The sequence below is a fragment of the Panulirus ornatus genome, chromosome 18 (genome assembly GCF_036320965.1).
Source record: "Panulirus ornatus isolate Po-2019 chromosome 18, ASM3632096v1, whole genome shotgun sequence".
Lineage (NCBI taxonomy): Eukaryota > Metazoa > Arthropoda > Malacostraca > Decapoda > Palinuridae > Panulirus > Panulirus ornatus.
The window spans coordinates 374,673-399,512 of record NC_092241.1 but is presented as its reverse complement, the minus strand read 5'-3'; the positions used below and the strand labels follow the sequence as shown (position 1 = coordinate 399,512).

General features: G+C 40.0%; 1 protein-coding gene across 1 annotated transcript in view; it reads left to right on the top strand.

The window, feature by feature from the left end:
• Positions 1 to 19,368: 19,368 nt before the first annotated feature.
• Positions 19,369 to 24,840, top strand: part of LOC139754950 (zinc finger HIT domain-containing protein 1-like) — a 90,514-nt gene continuing 85,042 nt past the window's right edge. Inside the window, exon 1 of the mRNA XM_071672773.1 lies at positions 19,369 to 19,493. Within this exon, the coding sequence (XP_071528874.1) occupies positions 19,417 to 19,493 (77 nt within the window). The 5' untranslated portion in view covers positions 19,369 to 19,416. The remainder of the gene's footprint in view (positions 19,494 to 24,840) is intronic.

The window sequence follows — 24,840 nt, the reverse complement described above, 5'->3', positions numbered from 1 at the left end:
AACGAGGAGAAGTGGGAGACCAAATTGGAGGTGGAAAGATGGAATGAAAAAGATTTTGTGTGATCGGGGCCTGAACATGCAGGAAGGTGGAAGGAGGGCAAGGAATAGAGTGAATTGGAGCGATGTGGTATACCGGGGTTGACGTGCTGTCAGTGGATTGAATCAAGGCATGTGAAGCGTCTGGGGTAAACCATGGAAAGCTGTGTAGGTATGTATATTTGCGTGTGTGTGGACGTATGTATATACATGTGTATGGGGTGGGTTGGGCCATTTCTTTCGTCTGTTTCCTTGCGCTACCTCGCAAACGCGGGAGACAGCGACAAAGCAAAAAAAAAAAAAGAAAAATATATATATATATATATATATATATATATATATATATATATATATATATATATATATATATATATATATATATATATATATATATATATAGTGCCATTGCACAAAGGCAAAGAAGATCAAGGTGAGTGTTCAAATTACAAAGGTATAAGTTTGTTGAGTATTCCTGGGAAATTATATGGGAGGGTATTGATTAAGAGGGTCAAGGCATATACAAAGCATCAGTTTGGGGAGGGGCAGTATGGTTTCAGAAGTGGGAGAGGATGTGGGGATCAGGTGTTTGCTTTGAAGAATGTATGTGAGAAATACTTAGAAAAGCAAATGGATCTGTATGTGGCATTTATGGATCTGGAGAAGGCAGATGATACAGCTGATAGAGATGATTTGTGAAAGGTATTAAGAGCATATGGCGTGGGAGGTAAGTTGCTAGAAGCAGAAAAAAAGTTATTATCATGGATGTAAGGTATTTGTACGAGTAGGAAGAGAGGAAAGTGATTGGTTCCCAGTGAATGTCCATGGTTGTTTAATCTGTTTATGGATGGGGTTGTTAGGCAGGTGAATGCAAGAGTTTTGGAGAGAGGGGCAAGTATGCAGTTTGTTCTGGATGAGAGGACTTGGGAAGTGAGTCAGTTGTTCGCTGATGATACAGCGCTGGTGGCTGATTCAGGTGAGAAGCTGTAGAAGTTGGTGACTGAGTTTGATAAAGTGTGTTAAAGAAGAAAGCTTAGAGTAAATGTGAATAAGAGCAAGGTTATTCGGTTCAGTAGGGTTGAGGGACAGGTTAATTGGAATGTAAGTTTGAATGGAGAAAAACATGGAGGAAGTGAAGTATTTTAGATATCTGGGAGTGGATTTAGCAGCGGATGAAACCATGGAAGCGGAAGTGAGTCACAGGGTGGGAGAGGGGGCGAAGGTTCTAGGAGCGTTAAGGAATGTGTGGAAGCCGAGAACGTTATCTCAGAGAGCAAAAAAGGGAATGTTTGAAGGAGTAGTGGTTCCATCAATGTTATATGGTTGCGAGGCGTGGGCTATAGATAGATTTGTGCGGAGAAGGGTGGATGTGTTGGAAATGAGATGTTTAAGGACAATATGAGGAGTAAGGTGGTTTGATCGAGTAAGTAATGAAAAGGTAAGAGAGATGTGTGGTAATAAAAAGAATGGTTGAGATAGCAGAAGAGAGTGTATTGAAATGGTTTGGTCACATGGAGAGAATGAGTGAGGAAAGATTGACAAAGAGGATATATGTGTCAGAGGTGGAGGGAACGAGAAGTAGGAGACCAAATTGGAGGTGGAAAGATGGAGTGATAAAGCATTTGAGCGGTCGGGGCCTGAACATACAGTAGGGTGAAAGGCGTGCAAAGAATAGAGTGAATTGGAACGATATAGTATACCGGGGTCGACGTACTGTCAATGGATTGAACCACGGTATGTTAAGCGTCTGGGGTAAACCATGGAAAGTTTTGTGAGGCCTGAATGTGGAAAGTGAGCTGTGGTTTTGGTGCATTATACATGACAGCTAGAGATTGAGTGTGAAGGAATGTGGCCTTTCTTGTGTTTTCCTAGTGCTACCTCGCGTGCGTGGAGGTGTGTGCCATTTCATGTGTGGCGGAGTGGTGGCGACAGAAATGGATGAAGGCAGCAAGTATGGATATATATATATATATATATATATATATATATATATATATATATATATATATATATATATATATATATATATATATACATATATATATATATATATATATATATATATATATATATATATATATATACATATATATATATATATATATATATATATATATATATATATATTTTTTTTTTTTTTTTTTTTTTTTTTTATACTATTCGCTATTTCCCGCGATAGCGAGGTAGCGTTAAGAACAGAGGACTGGGCCTATGAGGGAATATCCTCACCTGGACCTCTTCTCTGTTCCTTCTTTTGGAAAAAAAAAAAAAAAAAAACGAGAGGGGAGGATTTCCAGCCCCCCGCTCCCTTCCCTTTTAGTCGCCTTCTACGACACGCAGGGAATACGTGGGAAGTATTCTTTCTCCCCTATCCAAAAGAGGGAACAGAGAAGGGGCCCAGGTGAGGATATTCCCTCAAGGGCCCAGTCCTCTGCTCTCAACGCTACCTCGCTAATGCGGGAAATGGCGAATAGTATGAAAGAAAAGAAAGAAGAAAGATATATATATATATATATATATATATATATATATATATATATATATATATATATATATATATATATATATATATATATATATATATATATATTTTTTTTTTTTTTTTTTTTTTGCTTTGTCGCTGTCTCCCGCGTTTGCGAGGTAGCGCAAGGAAACAGACGAAAGAAATGGCCCAACCCACCCCCATACACATGTATATACATACGTCCACACACGCAAAATATACATACCTACACAGCTTTCCATGGTTTACCCCAGATGCTTCACATGCCCCGCTTTAATCCACTGACAGCACGTCAACCCCGGTATACCACATCACTCCAATTCACTCTATTCCTTGCCCTCCTTTCACCCTCCTGCATGTTCGGGCCCCGATCACACAAAATCTTTTTCACTCCATCTTTCCACCTCCAATTTGGTCTCCCTCTTCTCCTCGTTCCCTCCACCTCCGACACATATATCCTCTTGGTCAATCTTTCCTCACTCATTCTCTCCATGTGCCCAAACCATTTCAAAACACCCTCTTCTGCTCTCTCAACCACGCTCTTTTTATTTCCACACATCTCTCTTACCCTTACGTTACTTACTCGATCAAACCACCTCACACCACACATTGTCCTCAAACATCTCATTTCCAGCACATCCATCCTCCTGCGCACAACTCTATCCATAGCCCACGCCTCGCAACCATACAACATATATATATATATATATATATATATATATATATATATATATATATATATATATATATATATATGCTCTGTGGAAGGTATTAAGAATATATGGTGTGGGAGGCAAGTTGTTAGAAGCAGTGAAAAGTTTTTATCGAGGATGTAAGGCATGTGTACGTGTAGGAAGAGAGGAAAGTGATTGGTTCTCAGTGAATGTAGGTTTGCGGCAGGGGTGTGTGATGTCTCCATGGTTGTTTAATTTGTTTATGGATGGGGTTGTTAGGGAGGTAAATGCAAGAGTCCTGGAAAGAGGGGCAAGTATGAAGTCTGTTGGGGATGAGAGAGCTTGGGAATTGAGTCAGTTGTTGTTCGCTGATGATACAGCGCTGGTGGCTGACTCATGTGAGAAACTGCAGAAGCTGGTGACTGAGTTTGGTAAAGTGTGTGGAAGAAGAAAGTTAAGAGTAAATGTGAATAAGAGCAAGGTTATTAGGTACAGTAGGGTTGAGGGTCAAGTCAATTGGGAGGTGAGTTTGAATGGAGAAAAACTGGAGGAAGTGAAGTGTTTTAGATATCTGGGAGTGGATCTGTCAGCGGATGGAACCATGGAAGCGGAAGTGGATCATAGGGTGGGGGAGGGGGCGAAAATTTTGGGAGCCTTGAAAAATGTGTGGAAGTCGAGAACATTATCTCGGAAAGCAAAAATGGGTATGTTTGAAGGAATAGTGGTTCCAACAATGTTGTATGGTTGCGAGGCGTGGGCTATGGATAGAGTTGTGCGCAGGAGGATGGATGTGCTGGAAATGAGATGTTTGAGGACATTGTGTAGTGTGAGGTGGTTTGATCGAGTAAGTAACGTAAGGGTAAGAGAGATGTGTGGAAATAAAAAGAGCGTGGTTGAGAGAGCAGAAGAGGGTGTTTTGAAATGGTTTGGGCACATGGAGAGAATGAGTGAGGAAAGATTGACCAAGAGGATATATGTGTCGGAGGTGGAGGGAACGAGGAGAAGAGGGAGACCAAATTGGAGGTGGAAAGATGGAGTGAAAAAGATTTTGTGTGATCGGGGCCTGAACATGCAGGAGGGTGTAAGGAGGGCAAGGAATAGAGTGAATTGGAGCGATGTGGTATACAGGGGTTGACGTGCTGTCAGTGGATTGAATCAAGGCATGTGAAGCGTCTGGGGTAAACCATGGAAAGCTGTGTAGGTATGTATATTTGCGTGTGTGGACGTGTGTATGTACATCGTGTATGGGGGGGGGGGGGTTGGGCCATTTCTTTCGTCTGTTTCCTTGCGCTACCTCGCAAACGCGGGAGACAGCGACAAAGTATAAAAAAAAAAAAAAATATATATATATATATATATATATATATATATATATATATATATATATATATATATATATATATATATATATATATATATATATATATACATATATATATTCTTTTTTTTTAATTTATTCTAATATTCCAATTCACTCTATTCCTTGCACGCCTTTCACCCTCCTGCATGTTCAGACCCCGATCACTCAAAATTTTTTTCACTCCATCTTTCCACCTCCAATTTGTCTCCCACTTCTCTTCGTTCCCTCCACCTCTGACACATATATCCTCTTGGTCAATCTTTCCTCACTCATTCTCTCCATGTGACCAAACCATTTCAAAACACCCTCTTCTGCTCTCTCAACCACACTCTCTTTATTACCACACATCTCTCTTACCTTATTATTACTTACTTAATCAAACCACCTCACACCACACATTGTCCTCAAACATCTCATTTCCAGCACATCCACCCTCCTACGCACAACTCTACCCATAGCCCACGCCTCGCAACCATACAACATTGTTGGAACCACTATTCCTTCAAACATAAACAGTTTTGCTTTCCGCGATAATGTTCTCGACTTCCACACATTCGTCAAGGCTCCCAGAATTTTCGCCCCTTCCCCCACCCTATGATTCACTTCCGCTTCCATGATTCCATCCGCTGCCAAATCCACTCCCAGATATCTAAAACACTTCACTTCCTCCAGTTTTTCTCCATTCAAACTTACTCTCGCAATTGACTTGACCCTCAACCCTACTGTACCTAATAACCTTGCTCTTATTCACATTTACTCTCAACTTTCTTCTTTCACACACTCTACCAAACTCAGTCACCAGCTTCTGCAGTTTCTCACATGAATCAGCCACCAGCGCTATATCATCAGTGAACAACAACTGACTCACTTCCCAAGCTCTCTCATCCATAACAGACTGCATACTTGCCCCTCTTTCCAAAACTCTTGCATTCACCTCCCTACCAACCCCATCCATAAACAAATTAACCATGGAGACATCACACACCCCTGCCGCAAACCTACATTCACTGAGAACCAATCACTTTCCTCTCTTCCTACACGTACACATGCCTTACATCTTCGATAAAAACTTTTCACTGCTTCTAACAACTTGCCTCCCACACCATATATTCTTAATACCTTCCACAGATCATCTCTATCAACTCTATCATATGCCTTCTTCAGATCCATAAATGCTACATACAAATCCATTTGCTTTTCTAAGTATTTCTCACATACATTCTTCAAAGAAAACACCTGATCTACATATCCTCTACTACTTCTGAAAACACACTGCTCTTCCCCAGTCTGATGCTCTGTACATGCCTTCACCCTCTCAATCGAAATCCTCCCATATAATTTACCAGGAATACTCAACAAACTTATACCTCTGTAATTTCAGCACTCACCTTTGTCCCCTATGCCTTTGCACAATGGCACTATGCAAGCATTCCGCCAATCCTCAGGCACCTCACCATGAATCATACATACATTAAATAACCTTACCAACCACTCACCCCCTTTTTTAATAAATTCCACTGCAATACCATCCAAACCCTGCTGCCTTGCCGGCTTTCATCTTTCGTAGAGCTTTTACTACCTCCTCTTTGTTTACTAAATCATTTTCCCTAACCCTCTCACTTTGCACACCACCTCGACCAAAACACACTATATCTGCCACTCTATCATCAAACACATTCAACAAACCTTCAAAATACTTACTCCATCTCCTTCTCACATCACCATTTCTTGTTATCACCTCCCCCTTAGCCCCCTTCACTGAAGTTCCCATTTGCTCCCTTGTCTTACGCACTTTATATACCTCCTCCCAAAATATCTTTTTATTCTTCCTAAAATTTAATGATACTCTCTCACCCCAACTCTCATTTGCCCTCTTTTTCACCTCTTGCACCTTTCTCTTGACTTCCTGCCTCTTTCTTTTATACATCACCCACTCATTTGCATTATTTCTCTGCAAAAATCGTCCAAATGCCTCTCTCTTCTCTTTCACTAATAATCTTACTTCTTCATCCCACCACTCACTACCCTTTCTTATCTGCCCACCTCCCACGCTTCTCATGCCACAAGCATCTTTTGCGTAAGCCATCACTGCTTCCCTAAATACATCCTATTCCTCCCCCACTCCCCTTACCTCCATTGTTTTCACCTTTTTCCATTCTGTACTCAGTCTCTCCTGGTATTTCCTCACACAAGTCTCCTTCCCAAGCTCACTTACTCTCACCACTCTTTTCACCCAGCATTCTCTCTTCTTTTCTGAAAACCTCTACAAATCTTCACCTTCGCCTCCACAAGATGATGATCATACATCCCTCCAATTGCACCTCTCAGCACATTAACATCCAAAAGTCTTTCTTTCGCGCGCCTATCAATTAACACGTAATCCAATAACGCTCTCTGGCCATCTATCCTACTTACATTCGTATACCTATGTATATCTCTCTTTTTAAACCAGGTATTCCCAATCACCAGTCCTTTTTCAGCAAAAAATCTACAAGCTCTTCACAATTTCCATTTACAACACTGAACACCCCATGTATACCAATTATTCCCTCAACTGCCACATTACTCACCTTTGCATTCAAATCACCTATCACTATAACTCGGTCTCGTGCATTCAAAACTAATAACACACTTATTCAGCTGCTCCCAAAACACTTGCCTCTCATGATCTTTCTTCTCATGCCCAAGTGCATATGCACTAATAATCATCCACCTCTCTCCATCAACTTTCAGTTTTCCCATATCGATATAGAGTTTCCTTTTTTACATTCCATCACACGCTCCCACAGCTACTGTTTCAGGCATAGTGCTACTCCTTCCCTTGCTCTTCTCCTCTCACTAACCCCTGACTTTACTCCCAAGACATTACCAAACCACTCCTTCCCTTTACACTTGAGCTTCGTTTCACTCAGAGCCAAAACATCCAGGTTCCTTTCCTCAAACTTTGTACCTATCTCTCTTTTTTTCTCACCTTGGTTACATCCACACACATTTAGACACCCCAATCTGAGCCTTCGAGGAGGATGAGCATATATAAATGTATATATATATATATATATATATATATATAAATATATATATATATATATATATATATATATATATATATATATATATATATATATATATATATATATATATATATATATATATATATATATATATATATATAATTAGTTACAGTAGGGTTGAGGGTCATGTCAATTGGGGGGTAAGTTTGAATGGAGAAAAACTGGAGGAAGTAAAGTGTGTTAGATATCTGGGAGTGGATCTGGCAGCGGATGGAACCATGGAAGCGGAAGTGGATCATAGGGTGGGGGAGGGGGCGAAAATCCTGGGAGCCTTGAAAAATGTGTGGAAGTCGAGAACATTATCTCGGAAAGCAAAATTGGGTATGTTTGAAGGAATAGTGGTTCCAACAATGTTGTATGGTTGCGAGGCGTGGGCTATGGATAGAGTTGTGCGCAGGAGGATGGATGTGCTGAAAATGAGATGTTTGAGGACAATGTGTGGTGTGAGGTGGTTTGATCGAGTAAGTAACGTAAGGGTAAGAGAGATGTGTGGAAATAAAAAGAGCGTGGTTGAGAGAGCAGAAGAGGGTGTTTTGTAATGGTTTGGGCACATGGAGAGAATGAGTGAGGAAAGATTGACCAAGAGGATATATGTGTCGGAAGTGGAGGGAACGAGGAGAAGTGGGAGACCAAATTGGAGGTGGAAAGATGGAGTGAAAAAGATTTTGTGTGATCGGGGCCTGAACATGCAGGAGGGTGAAAGGAGGGCAAGGAATAGAGTGAATTGGATCGATGTGGTATACCGGGGTTGACGTGCTGTCAGTGGATTGAATCAGGGCATGTGAAGCGTCTGGGGTAAACCGTGGAAAGCTGTGTAGGTATGTATATTTGCGTGTGTGGACGTATGTATATACATGTGTATGGGGGTGGGTTGGGCCATTTCTTTCGTCTGTTTCCTTGCGCCACCTCGCATATATATATATATATATATATATATATATATATATATATATATATATATATATATATATATGTGTATATATATATATATATATATATATATATATATATATATATATATATATATATATATATATATATATATATATATATATTTATATATATATATATATATATATCATCAAACACATTCAACAAACCTTCAAAATACTCACTCCATCTCCTCACATCACCACTACTTGTTATCACCTCCCCATTAGCCCCCTTCACTGAAGTTCCCATTTGCTCCATTGTCTTACGCACTCTATTTACCTCTTTCCAGAGCATCTTTTTATTCTCCTTAAAATCTAATGATACTTTCTCACCCCAACTCTCATTTGCCCTCTTTTTCACCTCTTGCACCTTTCTCTTGACCTCCTGCCTCTTTCTTTTATACATTTCCCACTCATTTGCATTTTTCCCCTGCAAAAATCGTCCAAGTGACCCTCTCTTCTCTTTCACTACTAATCTTACTTCTTCATCCCACCACTCACTACCCTTTCTAATCAACCCACCTCCCACGCTTCTCTTGCAACAAGTATCTTTTGCGCAAGCCATCACTGCTTCCCTAAATACATCCCATTCCTCCCCCACTCCCCTTACCTCCTTTGCTCTCACCTTTTTCCATTCTGTACTCAGTCTCTCCTGATACTTCCTCACACAAGTCTCCTTCCCAAGCTCACTTACTCTCACCACCCTCTTCACCCCAACATTCACTCTTCTTTTCTGAAAACCCATACAAATCTTCACCTTAGCCTCCACAAGATAATGATCAGACATCCCTCCAGTTGCACCTCTCAGCACATTAACATCCAAAAGTCTCTCTTTCGCGCGCCTGTCAATTAACACGTTATCCAATAACGCTCTCTGGCCATCTCTCCTACTTACATACGTATACTTATGTATATCTCGCTTTTTAAACCAGGCATTCCCAATCACCATTCCGTTTTCAGCACATAAATCTACAAGCTTTTCACCATTTCCATTCACAGCACTGAACACCCCAGGTATACCAATTATTCCTTCAACTGCCACATTACTCACCTTTGCTTTCAAATCACCCATCACTATAACCCGGTATTGTTCATCAAAACCGCTAATACACTCATTCAGCTGCTCCCAAAACACTTGCCTCTCATGATCTTTCTTCTCAGATATAGGATGTTTTGGTCGAGGTGGTGTGCAAAGTGAGAGGGTTAGGGAAAATGATTTGGTAAACAGAGAAGAGGTAGTAAAAGCTTTGCGGAAAATGAAAGCCGGCAAGGCAGCAGGTTTGGATGGTATTTCAGTGGAATTTATTAAAAAAGGGGGTGACTGTATTGTTGACTGGTTGGTAAGGTTATTTAATGTATGTATGATTCATGGTGAGGTGAATGAGGATTGGCGGAATGCTTGCATAGTGCCATCGTAAAAAGGCAAAGGGGATAAGAGTGAGTGCTCAAATTACAGAGGTTTAAGTTTGTTGAGTATTGCTGGTAAATTATATGGGAGGGTATTGATTGAGAGGGTGAAGGCATGTACAGAGCATCAGATTGGGTAAGAGCAGTGTGGTTTCAGAAGTGGTAGAGGATGTGTGGATCAGGTGTTTGCTTTGAAGAATGTATGTGAGAAATACTTAGAAAAGCAAATGGATTTGTATGTAGCATTTATGGATCTGGAGAAGGCATATGATAGAGTTGATAGAGATGATCTGTGGAAGGTACTAAGAATATATGGTGTGGGAGGCAAGTTGTTAGAAACAGTGAAAAGTTTTTATCGAGGATGTAAGGCATGTGTACGTGTAGGAAGAGAGGAAAGTGATTGGTTCTCAGTGAATGTAGGTTTGCGGGAGGGATGTGTGATGTCTCCATGGTTGTTTAATTTGTTTATGGATGGGGTTTTTAGGGAGTTAAATGCAAGAGTTTTGGAAAGAGAGGCAAGTATGCAGTCTGTTGTGGATGAGAGAGCTTGGGAAGTGAGTCAGTTGTTTTTCGCTGATAATACAGCGCTGGTGGCTGATTCATGTGAGAAACTGCAGAAGCTGGTGACTGAGTTTGGTAAAGTGTGTGAAAGAAGAAAGTTAAGAGTAAATGTGAATAAGAGCAAGGTTATTAGGTACAGTAGGGTTGAGGGTCAAGTCAACTGGGAGGTAAGTTTGAATGGAGAAAAACTGGAGGAAGTAAAGTGTTTTAGATATCTGGGAGTGGATCTGGCAGCGGATGGAACAATGGAAGCGGAAGTGAATCATAGGGTGGGGGAGGGGGCGAAAATCCTGGGAGCCTTGAAGAATGTTTTGAAGTCGAGAACGTTATCTCGGAAAGCAAAAATTGGTATATTTGACGGAATAGTGCTGCCAACAATGTTATATGGTTGCGAGGCGTGGGCTATGGATAGAGTTGTCCGGAGGAGGGTGGATGTACTGGAAATGAGATGTTTGAGGACAATATGTGGTGTGAGGTGGTTTGATCGAGTAAGTAATGTAAGAGTAAGAGAGATGTGTGGAAATAAAAAGAGCGTGGTTGAGAGGGCAGAAGAGGGTGTTTTGAAATGGTTTGGTCACATGGAGAGAATGAGTGAGGAAAGATTGACCAAGAGGATATATGTGTCGGAGGTGGAGGGAACGAGGAGAAGTGGGAGACCAAATTGGAGGTGGAAAGATGGAGTGAAAAAGATTTTGAGTCATCGGGGCCTGAACATGCATGAGGGTGAAAGGCAGGCAGGGAATAGAGTGAATTGGATCGATGTGGTATACCGGGGTCGACGTGCTGACAATGGATTGAATTAGGGCATGTGAAGCGTCTGGGGTAAACCATGGACAATTCTGTGGGGCCTGGATGTGGAAAGGGAGCTGTGGTTTCGGGCATTATTACATGACAGCTAGAGACTGAGTGTGAACGAATGGGGCCTTTGTTGCGTTTTCCTAGCGCTACCTCGCACACATGAGGTGGGAGGGGGATGTTATTCCATGTGTGGCGAGGTGGCGATGGGAATGAATAAAGGCAGACAGTATGAATTTGTACATGTGTATATATGTATATGTCTGTGTGTGTATATATATGTGTACATTGAGATGTATAGGTATGTATATTTGCGTGTGTGGACGTGTATGTATATACATGTGTATGGGGGTGGGTTGGGCCATTTCTTTCGTCTGTTTCCTTGCGCTACCTCGCAAACGCGGGAGACAGCGATAAAGGAAAATAATAATGATATAAAATATATATATATATATATATATATATATATATATATATATATATATATATATATATATATATATATATATATATATATACATATATATATATATATATATATATATATATATATATATATATATATATATATATATATATATATATATATATATATATATATATGGGGTTAGGGGATTAAGAATACTTCCCACGTATTCCCTGCGTGTCGTAGAAGGCGACTAAAAGGGAAGGGAGCGGGGGGCTGGAAATCCTCCCCTCTCTTCTTTTTTTTTGATTTTCCAAAAGAAGGAACAGAGGGGGCCAGGTGAGGATATTCCAAAAAAGGCCCAGTCCTCTGTTCTTTACGCTACCTCGCTAACGCGGGAAATGGCGAATAGTTTAAAAGAAAGAAAGAAAGAAAATATATATATATATATATATATATATATATATATATATATATATATATATATATATATATATATATATATATATATATATATATATATATATATATATATATATATATATACATATATATATGTGTGTATATATATATATATATGTGTGTATATATATATATATATGTGTGTATATATATATATATATATATATATATATATATATATATATATATATATATATATATATATATATATATATATATATATATACGTTGAAATGTATAGGTATGTTATGTGCGTGTGTTTATATATATACTTGTGTATGTGGATGGGTTGGGCCATTCTTACGTCTGTTTCCTTGCGCTATCTCGGTAACGCGGGAGACAGCGACCAAGTATGATAAATGACTATATATATATATATATATATATATATATATATATATATATATATATTATCCCTGAAAGAATACTTCCCACGCATTCCTCACGTGTCGTAGAAGGCGACTAGAGGGGACGGGAGCGGGGGGCCAGAAATCCTCCCCTCCTTGTATTTTAACTTTCTAAAAATGGGTAGACTCAGATTGGGGTGTCTAAATGTGTGTGGATGTAACCAAGATGTGAAAAAAGGAGAGATAGGTAGTATGTTTGAGGAAAGGAACCTGGATGTTTTGGCTCTAAGTGAAAGGAAGCTCAAGGGTAAAGGGGAAGAGTGGTTTGGGAATGTCTTGGGAGTAAAGTCAGGGGTTAGTGAGAGGACAAGAGGAAGGGAAGGAGTAGCAGTACTCCTGAAACAGGAGTTGTGGGAGTATGTGATAGAATGTAAGAAAGTAAATTCTCGATTAATATGGGTAAAACTGAAAGTTGATGGAGAGAGATGGGTGATTATTGGTGCATATGCACCTGGGCATGTGAAGAAAGATCATGAGAGGCAAAGGTTTTGGGAGCAGCTGAATGAGTGTGTTAGTGGTTTTGATGCACGAGACCGGGTTATAGTGATGGGTGATTTGAATGCAAAGGTGAATAATGTGGCAGTTGAGGGAATAATTGGTATACATGGGGTGTTCAGTGTTGTAAATGGAAATGGTGAAGAGCTTGCAGATTTATGTGCTAAAAAGGACTGGTGATTGGGAATACCTGGTTTAAAAAGCGAGATATACATAAGTATACGTATGTAAGTAGGAGAGATGGCCAGAGAGCGTTATTGGATTACGTGTTAATTGACAGGCGCGCGAAAGAGAGACTTTTGGATGTTAGTGTGCTGAGAGGTGCAACTGGAGGGATGTCTGATCATTATCTTGTGGAGGCTAAGGTGAAGATTTGTATGGGTTTTCAGAAAAGAAGAGTGAATGTTGGGGTGAAGAGGGTGGTGAGAGTAAGTGGGCTTGGGAAGGAGACTTGTGTGAGGAAGTACCAGGAGAGACTGAGTACAGAATGGAAAAAGGTGAGAACAATGGAAGTAAGGGGAGTGGGGGAGGAATGGGATGTATTTAGGGAATCAGTGATGGATTGCTCAAAAGATGCTTGTGGCATGAGAAGCGTGGGAGGTGGGTTGAGTAGAAAGGGTAAGGAGTGGTTGGATGAAGAAGTAAGATTATTAGTGAAAGAGAAGAGAGAGGCATTTGGACGATTTTTGCAGGGAAAAAATGCAATTGAGTGGGAGATGTATAAAAGAAAGAGACAGGAGGTCAAGAGAAAGGTGCAAGAGGTGAAAAAGAGGGCAAATGAGAGTTGGGGTGAGAGAGTATCATTAAATTTTAGGGAGAATGAAAAGATGTCCTGGAAGGAGGTACATAAAGTGCGTAAGACAAGGGAGCAAATGGGAACTTCATTGAAGGGCGCAAATGGGGAGGTGATAACAAGTAGTGGTGATGTGAGGAGATGGAGTGAGTATTTTGAAGGTTTGTTGAATGTGTTTGATGATAGAGTGGCAGATATAGTGTGTCTTGGTCGAGGTGGTGTGCAAAGTGAGAGGGTTAGGGAAAATGATTTGGTAAACAGAGAAGAGGTAGTAAAAGCTTTGCGGAAGATGAAAGCCGGCAAGGCAGCAGGTTTGGATGGTATTGCAGTGGATCTTATTAAAAAAGGGGGTGACTGTATTGTTGACTGGTTGGTAAGGTTATTTAATGTATGCATGACTCATGGTGAGGTGCCTAAGGATTGGCGGAATGCGTGCATAGTGCCATTGTACAAAGGCAAAGGAGATAAGAGTGTGTGCTCAAATTACAGAGGTATAAGTTTGTTGAGTATTCCTGGTAAATTATATGGGAGGGTATTGATTGAGAGGGTGAAGGCATGTACAGAGCATCAGATTGGGGAAGAGCAGTGTGGTTTCAGAAGTGGTAGAGGATGTGTGGATCAGGTGTTTGCTTTGAAGAATGTATGTGAGAAATACTTAGAAAAGCAAATGGATTTGTATGTAGCATTTATGGATCTGGAGAAGGCATATGATAGAGTTGATAGAGATGCTCTGTGGAAGGTATTAAGAATATATGGTGTGGGAGGCAAGTTGTTAGAAGCAGTGAAAAGTTTTTATCGAGGATGTAAGGCATGTGTACGTGTAGGAAGAGAGGAAAGTGATTGGTTCTCAGTGAATGTAGGTTTGCGGCAGGGATGTGTGATGTCTCCATGGTTGTTTAATTTGCTTATGGATGGGGTTGTTAGGGAGGTGAATGCAAGAGTTTTGGAAAGAGGGGCAAGTATGAAGTCTGTTGTGAATGAGAGAGCTTGGGAAGTGAGTCAGTTGTTGTTCGCTGATGATACAGCGCTGGTGGTTGATTCATGTGAGAAACTGCAGAAGCTGGTGACTGAGTTTGGTAAAGTGTGTGAAAGAAGAAAGTTGAGAGTAAATGTGAATAGGAGCAAGGTAATTAGGTACAGTAGGGTTGAGGGTCAAGTAAATTGGGAGGTAAGTTTGAATGGAGAAAAACTGGAGGAAGTAAAGTGTTTTAGGTGTGGAAGTCGAGAACATCATCTCGGAAAGCAAAAATGGGTATGTTTGAAGGAATAGTGTTTCCAACAATGTTGTATGGTTGCGAGGCGTGGGCTATGGATAGAGTTGTGCGCAGGAGGGTGGATGTGCTGGAAATGAAATGTTTGAGGACAATGTGTGGTGTCAGGTGGTTTGATCGAGTAAGTAATGTAAGGGTAAGAGAGATGTGTGAAAATAAAAAGAGCGTGGTTGAGAGAGCAGAAGAGGGTATTTTGAAATGGTTTGGGCACATGGAGAGAATGAGTGAGGAAAGATTGACCAAGAGGATATATGTGTCGGAGGTGGAGGGAACGAGGAGAAGTGGGAGACCAAATTGGAGGTGGAAAAATGGAGTGAAAAAGATTCTGAGTGATAGGGGCCTGAACATGCAGGAGGGTGAAAGGAGGGCAAGGAATAGAGTGAATTGGATCGATGTGGTATACCGGGGTTGACGTGCTGTCAGTGGATTGAATCAGGGCATGTGAAGCGTCTGGGGTAAACCATGGAAAGTAGTGTGGGGCCTGGATGTGGAAAGGGAGCTGTGGTTTCGGGCATTATTGCATGACAGCTAGAGACTGAGTGTGAACGAATGGGGCCTTTGTTGTCTTTTCCTAGCGCTACCTCGCACACATGAGGGGGGGAGGGGGATGGTATTCCATGTGTGGCGAGGTGGCGATGGAAATGAATAAATGCAGTGTGAATTGTGTACATGGGTATATATATATGTGTCTGTGTGTGTATATATATGTGTACATTGAGATGTATCGGTATGTATTTTTGCGTGTGTGGACGTGCATGTATATACATGTGTATGGAGGTGGGTTGGGCCATTTCTTTCGTCTGTTTCCTTGCGTTACCTCGCAAACGCGGGAGACAGCGACAAAGCAAAATAAATAATATATAAATATATATATATATATATATATATATATATATATATATATATATATATATATATATATATATATATATATTCATTTCATGTTTGAATCTCAGAGGGAAGGATGGCTCAACGGAACACCAGTGCAATATAAACCTGTTTCTTAAATATGGCTTCACTGAGATGAGAGAGTGATCGGGGCATGTGCGTCCTCAGTGTGTTCAGTGCCCGAATGTGCTCGACAACGAATCTTTGAAGGAAAACAAACTGAAACGTTACTTGTGTTATGTTAATCCAAACTTTGTTGAAATACAGCAAAGTTACTGGAAAGTTGAGGAAGAACAGGTAAATGAAGTCGGATTGATGCTCCTTCTGGCTCAGCTTTTTCTTTGTAGAAAGCTTCCTTGACGTCGAAGTGGCCTGGCGTATTGCAAGACGCAAAAAGCCTCATAACATTGGAGAGGAGCTGGTAAAACCAGTGGCTGTAGCTATGATGAAAACTACTTGAGGAGAAGATGTTGTTGAGATGGTTGAATTGGTGCCACCTTCTGAAAACAGCATCAAACGTCGAACTGATCTCCATGTCATTACATATTTTGGATCTGTTAGTTGTGGCGCTGAAAAAAGCAGGACAATTTTCATTGCAGATATATGAATCTGTGGACATTGTGGCGACCCATGACCCTCAACTCATGGTTTTTGTAACAGAATTCTGGAGGAATTTCTGTTCTGTAGTGCCTTGTCCACAACCACCACTGGAGGAAACATCTTTGTTATGATGGACAAGTTTTCAAGAAACACAACTTAGACTGGTTGAGTTGTTTGGTTGTGTGTACTGATGGAGCTTCATCACTGATGGGGTCATTTAGGTTTTGTCGCTCGAATTAAAAGAGAAAATTCTAATGTCATAATAATTCACTGTTTCTTACATCGAGAAAACTTGGTCTCTCAACGTCTCCAGTCGGAACCCTCATGTGGTTCTGAATGATGTTATCCAAATTGTAAATATCATCAAGGCCAGAGCTTTGAACTCACGCATTTTCTATAGAATACGGGAAGAGATGGGATCACATCACCAGGACTTACTTTACCACTCTGATGTCCGCTGGCTGTCTCGAGGGCACATTTTGGACGGACTATTGAACGAAAACTGATACAGAAGTTTTCCTCCAAGAGAAGAAGCATTAGCTGGCCTACTGCTTCCAAGATCCTGCTTGGGTGGCAATGTTAGCTTATTTAGGCGACATCTTCTGGCACCTGAATGAACTGAACTCAAACATGGAAAGCCGAAATCAAAGTATGATGAACATTAGTAAAAATCAAAGTATGATGGACATAAAAAAAAGATGCCTCATTTAAGAATAAACTTGCACTTTGGAGAGAAATGTTACTACAGTCAGGGGAAGAAGGGCTGCTTTTCCAGAAGTGAGTGCAGCAGTGCTGGAAGATTCGTGGGAAATAGCCCTTACTGAAGTTAATGTGTTTTTTCATTTGAAGAAACTTCAGGAGGAAATGGACAGATATTTGCCAGAAAATGTCGAAATGTGAACATAGGTTAGGAATGTGTTCATTGTGAACGTCAGTGAAGTTGGAAAAGATATCCCTGGTTTTCAAAAACCTGTAGATTTCCATGAAAATTAGGTGCAGAAACAACGAACGCTCTGAAAGTCCCTCGCACACTGAATTCTGAGCTCAACTCAAGGTTAATCCTATTATGACTCTTGTGACAGTCAGGGATAATGCAGGGAACCATCTGAATCCTCAGCAGGCTTTGCACTTTATTCTATCAACATAAATCCGAATCTTGAAGAACTCACCCAAAAGGAAGGATCATCACGGTAACAAATACTAATGCTTTCTTCCTTTTAGATTTTTGCAATGAAGTCCGATTGAAGAAAGAGGCTATCAAATTCCTGTCATTTGTGTGATCATAGAAAAGTATCATCAACGTAACTATAATTTTTGTGTATTATATATATAAGCAAAGAATCAATAGACAGAATGGCTCATTCATGAAGCAGCGTCATACTTGCCATTAAAAGTTTGTTTTTCTTTGCTTGTCTAATTTTGCAATAGATTACCTTTCATTTTTTCCATCAATATAAGAAATACCGAAATTTATTGATTATCAAATCAAAGTATAAATCAGTAAAAATCTATTGAAAACTAAATGAAGAAACAGTGAAATTTTGTAGTCGTCCTGATGGTCGCTCGGCCAAAAAAATTTGGGTTCAAGGTCACGTCCATAAAAGTTTGGGAACCACCGTCCCACAACCAACCACCTGAACCCATACATACATCCAGCCTTTGTTTGAAAATACCTTAAGTCCCACCTAGCTTCCGCTACTGTTCTTGGCAGCTTGGTCCGTAAATCTACTACCCTATTTCCGAACCAATATTTTAACCCATTTCCGAACTGAATCTATATTTTTATCATTATCTATTTCAATACATTATTTCTTATATCATGCGGTGGCGCCATTTTAAGAAGTTTATTTATGTAATCTTTATTAATACCCTTCGTACATTTTAAAAATTTCAATGATATCCCCTCTAGCCCTGCTCTTAAGTGAGTGTAAATTCAGTCTTTTTTTTAACCTATCTTCATAAGCGTTTGTACTCTAAATAATCTATATCAACTGCATAGTAGTGAACCCAAAACTGTACCGTATAATCCAAATGTGGTCTCACCAACGCAAGTTGCAATAATACTCTTGGAGTTTTATTGCTAGCATCCTATTAATAAACCGTAACATTATTAGCCTTATTACACATTTTAATACATTGTTGCCGCCGCTTAACATCCTTGTTCACCATTACCCCTAAATGTCCGTCACATTCTTTTTTTACCAATAGTAACAGTTTGTAATCAGTGTTCCTGTCATTACCTACACTACGTGTTGTGCATTCATCTATGTTGAATTCCATTTTCCATGTACCCGCCCATTCTGATAATCTACTTAAGTCCCTTTGCAAATTCACTGAATTTTCTTTTGAGTCAAGTACGGCCACTATTTTTGTATCATCGGCAAATTTACTGAAGTCGCTGGTTATTTCCATATCCAAATCGTTAACAAATATAACGAACAAGAACGGTCATGACTGACTCCTGACTCCTGGCTACATTGCCTCAGTCCGATGTAACTGTGTTGATACACACCTACAGAACACTCTTGACGCATATATGGATAAGGAAATATCTAGCAAGCTATACCGTATTATATATAAGGCCAAAACTAGAATATACTCATCAGGTTTGGTCACCCCACCTAAACAAGCACAAACAGCTCATTAAGAAGCACATGCAGCGCATCATGAAGGTCCCAGGGAGGCCAACAATGATGTTTTCAGATTTAAGAGAGTTTTAAGGTAGAGGGGAAGGCTGGACACTTGAAATCTACACATCATGGAAGAGAAAGACTTGATGGTTGCCATCATCTCAGCCGTAGAGTTTTTAAGAGGTCGACGAAATGTAGGAACCAGGTAACCAGACGACTTACTGTGAAATTAAGTAAGAAACTTGCAAATGAAGATGCACTGAAATAATTTTACTGTATAAGAATGATGGAAGAATGGGGCAGATTGAGTGAAGACATTGGTAATGCAGACTTAGGAGGATGTATGATAGATAGTACAGTGTCCAACACATGGAAACCCACGAGTGTAAAACTCCCTACCTGGATGATACACGTACGGCCATTGCAAGTACACACACACACACACACACACACACACACACAGAGCTGTTGCCTGATGACGTCATTATGTTAGTGTTGACATGGTGGCTGAGGGAGTCGGTTGGGTGATGTTGTGAACTTAGCAATAACTGCCTAGTTTACCACTCGTACATCAGCAGCCAATTTCTCTGGAGCATTTTATAGCATCAATTATGGTGAATGTAATTAAAGGAATTTTGATAAAATGGTAAGAGTGTAATGTGTTTATGAATACTCGCACAAGTTATATGGGAACGTAATGCTAATTTTGCCGACTAGTTTGCACCGATGGGTCGAACGTTATATAGCTGACTTGTTTATGATTAAATTCTGATGATGAAAGGAAGACTAATATGTATGAAATCAGAAAACTAGTATATGATTCCATACACAATACATATCATTTTTAGACCCTGTTGATCATATAACTAACATAAAACTATTTCCATCGCCTTATATAATGTTTTCCCCTCAGCGAGCAATGGCCTGGGGAAAAATCGTAGTTAAACGGCAGGTCGCTGCTAGCCATAGATATTAATTGATTTTGTTCTACAGTGCTTGAGTTGTGTTTAAAGAAGACCATAACCACTGCGGAGCTTAACTTGGATCTTTGTTTCTTGTTGGACGATATTAAATGTATTATTATGGGGGGGGGGGGAATATAAAGGCAATGCACTTGTAGAAGAAATCAACAGAGCCTATGAAAACCTCTCACTTGTAGAAGAAATCAACAGAGCCTATGAAAACCTCTCACTTGTAGAAGAAATCAACAGAGCCTATGAAAACCTCACACTTGTAGAAGAAATCAACAGAGCCTATGAAAACCTTGCACTTGTAGAAGAAATCAACAGAGCCTATGAAAACCTCTCACTTGTAGAAGAAATCAACAGAGCCTATGAAAACCTCTCACTTGTAGAAGAAATCAACAGAGCCTATGAAAACCTCTCACTTGTAGAAGAAATCAACAGAGCCTATGAAAACCTCACACTTGTAGAAGAAATCAACAGAGCCTATGAAAACCTTGCACTTGTAGAAGAAATCAACAGAGCCTATGAAAACCTTGCACTTGTAGAAGAAATCAACAGAGCCTATGAAAACCTCACACTTGTAGAAGAAATCAACAGAGCCTATGAAAACCTCTCACTTGTAGAAGAAATCAACAGAGCCCATGAAAACCTCTCACTTGTAGAAGAAATCAACAGAGCCTATGAAAACCTCACACTTGTAGAAGAAATCAACAGAGCCTATGAAAACCTTGCACTTGTAGAAGAAATCAGCAGAGCCTATGAAAACCTCGCACTTGTAGAAGAAATCAACAGAGCCTATGAAAGCCCTCACCTGACCTCCTTAGTGTTACATCTATGACTGAGTATTGTGTGAATGCCATCAAAGATCAACAAGCAGATGATTGATGCAGCGTTCGTGAAGTCTGGCAGCAGACTGGCTTTTAATGTTTCTGTATATCTGCTGTGCACTTGGGACTTATGGTGGTTTTCATAGATTCTGTTGATGTTTTAAAAGTGTTTTTTTAGGTATGCATTGATTTCCCCCCCATTTTTCCTGGTATACATAACCCTCACTATTAGTGCCTCATTATATATCACTTGATAAGATATAGATCCCTAATCATGCTCTCCAAAGTGGACTTTGTAAAAATCTGTTCTAGTTCATTTAGTTTACATGATGAAAACTTTCGGCTTGCTAACAGCCAAACTGCACCTCAAATTCATCCTTAAGTTATTTTGAGATGGGTTAGGTTAGGGTAGGGTAAACATTGACCAGGAGTTTTCATTTTATGTATTGTGTTGTGGGACAATTGTCCTATGTGGCAACTGTCTTCTGGGCTGCTGGTAGCATTTATGCCTCTTCTTGGATACATGTTTAAAGTGTTTTTTGGGGTTTGTTGTTTTTTACTTTAAATCATACTGTACTATTAAACAATATATGAGGCAACGGTAGTATGTGTTGGACAACATTCACGTAAAAGTAGGTAATTGAGGTCCTCTAAAAACCTCCTAGACTGTCAAGATTTATCTTCATTTTCAGTATTATGGTTGAAATATATGTCACACATGAAAGTATTCCTCTAACTTGGTGCTAGATGTCAACACATAACAGTGAGCAACCATCTTTTCCAGCGGCAGACAAATGCAGCTATATTTCTACCATCATTTTGGCGATTATGTGATTTTGTTGAGTTTCTTTTGATACTGTACAAGTGTATTACCTACTTTTCCAGTAATTGACCTGTATCTTTAATACATATAACCCTTTCTGTCATTAATGACATTATTCAGTAAAGAATGATGCTTCAAATTATATTTTGTAATATTCTTAAAATCACATTGAAATCCAGTTTCCACAAAAATATTTGTTATAACTATGTAAAAGAAAGTTTTCATTTAGTTGATTTTATTTGTGGAACAATTCCTAGTGGGAAAGTTTTCATGCAATTGATTTTATTTGTGGAACAAATCCTTGTACTTGCTTGTGATAGGGATGTCATTTGTCGAGAATCATGGTACAGTCTCAAGTCAAATGACATGATTTGCCAAGTCATTTACCACTTGATACTGAGAGAGGAAGGATTCAACTTTAGCTCACTGTCCTTAAGTCAGTGATATTTTTGATGTTTATGTTAAGGCTGAGATTTGTCTTCTACCAGTATCTAACCATGGGTCCAAAAAAGTTGTTCCAGGAAGAAAATTTCTGTATTTTTACCTGGAAGCAAGAAAATGAGTCTTCAAGTGAAATTTCAAAACATACTGGCTGGGCTAAGTTAACTATAGGGATGTCATTTGTCGAGAATCATGGTACAGTCTCAAGTCAAATGACATGATTTGCCAAGTCATTTACCACTTGATACTGAGAGAGGAAGGATTCAACTTTAGCTCACTGTCCTTAAGTCAGTGATATTTTTGATGTTTATGTTAAGGCTGAGATTTGTCTTCTACCAGTATCTAACCATGGGTCCAAAAAAGTTGTTCCAGGAAGAAAATTTCTGTATTTTTACCTGGAAGCAAGAAAATGAGTCTTCAAGTGAAATTTCAAAACATACTGGCTGGGCTAAGTTAACTATTATTGACACTTTTTCCTCCTAACAGCATTCCCTCCCCTAAGAGCTGGGTCTGGTCAAACTAGGAAGACTCATAGGCAAATGATAACCAAATGAAGCATGAGCTATTGAAAAACCTAACCCTTTTAGGTTTTGTCACCTTACTAATCTTCCTAGGTACTAAAACCGGCATTTCAGGGAGAGATGAAGTTAGAAGGAAGATAAAAAGAACATGCCCAGATGGTAAACAATGCTGCCAGTACATCTTGAAATCTCACTTGTAGACAATTTTCTTATTTACAAGCAAGAATTACCCTGAAAAGAAGTAGCAAAAATATTTCTAAGCACATGGACTGCAAGCAAAAGTCTCATCCCCTACTCTCATTACCAGTAGGTAACAGAGGTAACAAACACACCTCTTTGGAGTAGCAGTTGGAACCTCTATGTGTTTGAACTTTGGTTGCAGCTGTCTGTCCTCAGTCATTTCTCCATTAGAGGGTTTTTTTTTTTCTTTGTCGCTTTCTCCCGCGTTTGCGAGGTAGCGCAAGGAAACAGACGAAAGAAATGGCCCAACCCACCCCCATACACATGTATATACATACACGTCCACACACGCAAATATACATACCTGTACATCTCAATGTATACATATATATACACACACAGACACACATATATACCCATGCACACAATTCACACTGTCTGCCTTTATTCATTCCCATCACCACCTCGCCACACATGGAATACCATCCCCCTCCCCCCTCATGTGTGCGAGGTAGTGCTAGGAAAAGACAACAAAGGCCCCATTCGTTCACACTCAGTCTCTAGCTGTCGTGCAATAATGCCCGAAACCACAGCTCCCTTTCCACATCCAGGCCCCACAGAACTTTCCATGGTTTACCCCAGACGCTTCACATGCCCTGATTCAATCCACTGACAGCACGTCAACCCCGGTATACCACATCGATCCAATTCACTCTATTCCTTGCCCGCCTTTCACCCTCCTGCATGTTCAGGCCCCGATCACTCAAAATCTTTTTCACTCCATCTTTCCACCTCCAATTTGGTCTCCCACTTCTCCTCGTTCCCTCCACCTCCGACACATATATCCTCTTGGTCAATCTTTCCTCACTCATCCTCTCCATGTGCCCAAACCATTTCAAAACACCCTCTTCTGCTCTCTCAACCACGCTCTTTTTATTTCCACACATCTCTCTTACCCTTACATTACTTACTCGATCAAACCACCTCACACCACACATTGTCCTCAAACATCTCATTTCCAGCACATCCATCCTCCTGCGCACAACTCTATCCATAGCCCACGCCTCGCAACCATACAACATTGTTGGAACCACTATTTCTTCAAACATAGCCATTTTTGCTTTCCGAGATAATGTTCTCGACTTCCACACATTCTTCAAGGCTCCCAGGATTTTCGCCCCCTCCCCCACCCTATGATTCACTTCCGCTTCCATGGTTCCATCCGCTGCCAGATCCACTCCCAGATATCTAAAACACTTTACTTCCTCCAGTTTTTCTCCACTCAAACTTACCTCCCAATTGACTTGACCCTCAACCCTACAGTACCTAATAACCTTCCTCTTATTCACATTTACTCTTAACTTTCTTCTTTCACACACTTTACCAAACTCAGTCACCAGCTTCTGCATTAGAGGCAGGTTGATAGATTATTAACATGGCTTACAGTAGGAAAGATCTGTGGGGCATAGGGAGTTGTGGTTTCGGTGCATTACACATGATGTGTTTGGATGTGGCCTTTTCTTGTCTATTTCTTGAAGCTACCTCGCTGACGCAGGGGATAGGTGATGCTGAAGTTTCCTATGGGGAGGGGTGGCTCCGAGAATGGATGAAGCCAAGCAAATATGAATATGTTCATTTGTATGTATTTGTGTGTATATATGTTATTGGATTATGTGTTAATTGATAGGTGTGCGAAAAAGAGACTTTTGGATGTTAATGTGCTGAGAGGTGCAACTGGAGGGATGTCTGATCATTATCTTGTGGAGGCAAAAGTGAAGATTTGTAGAGGTTTTCA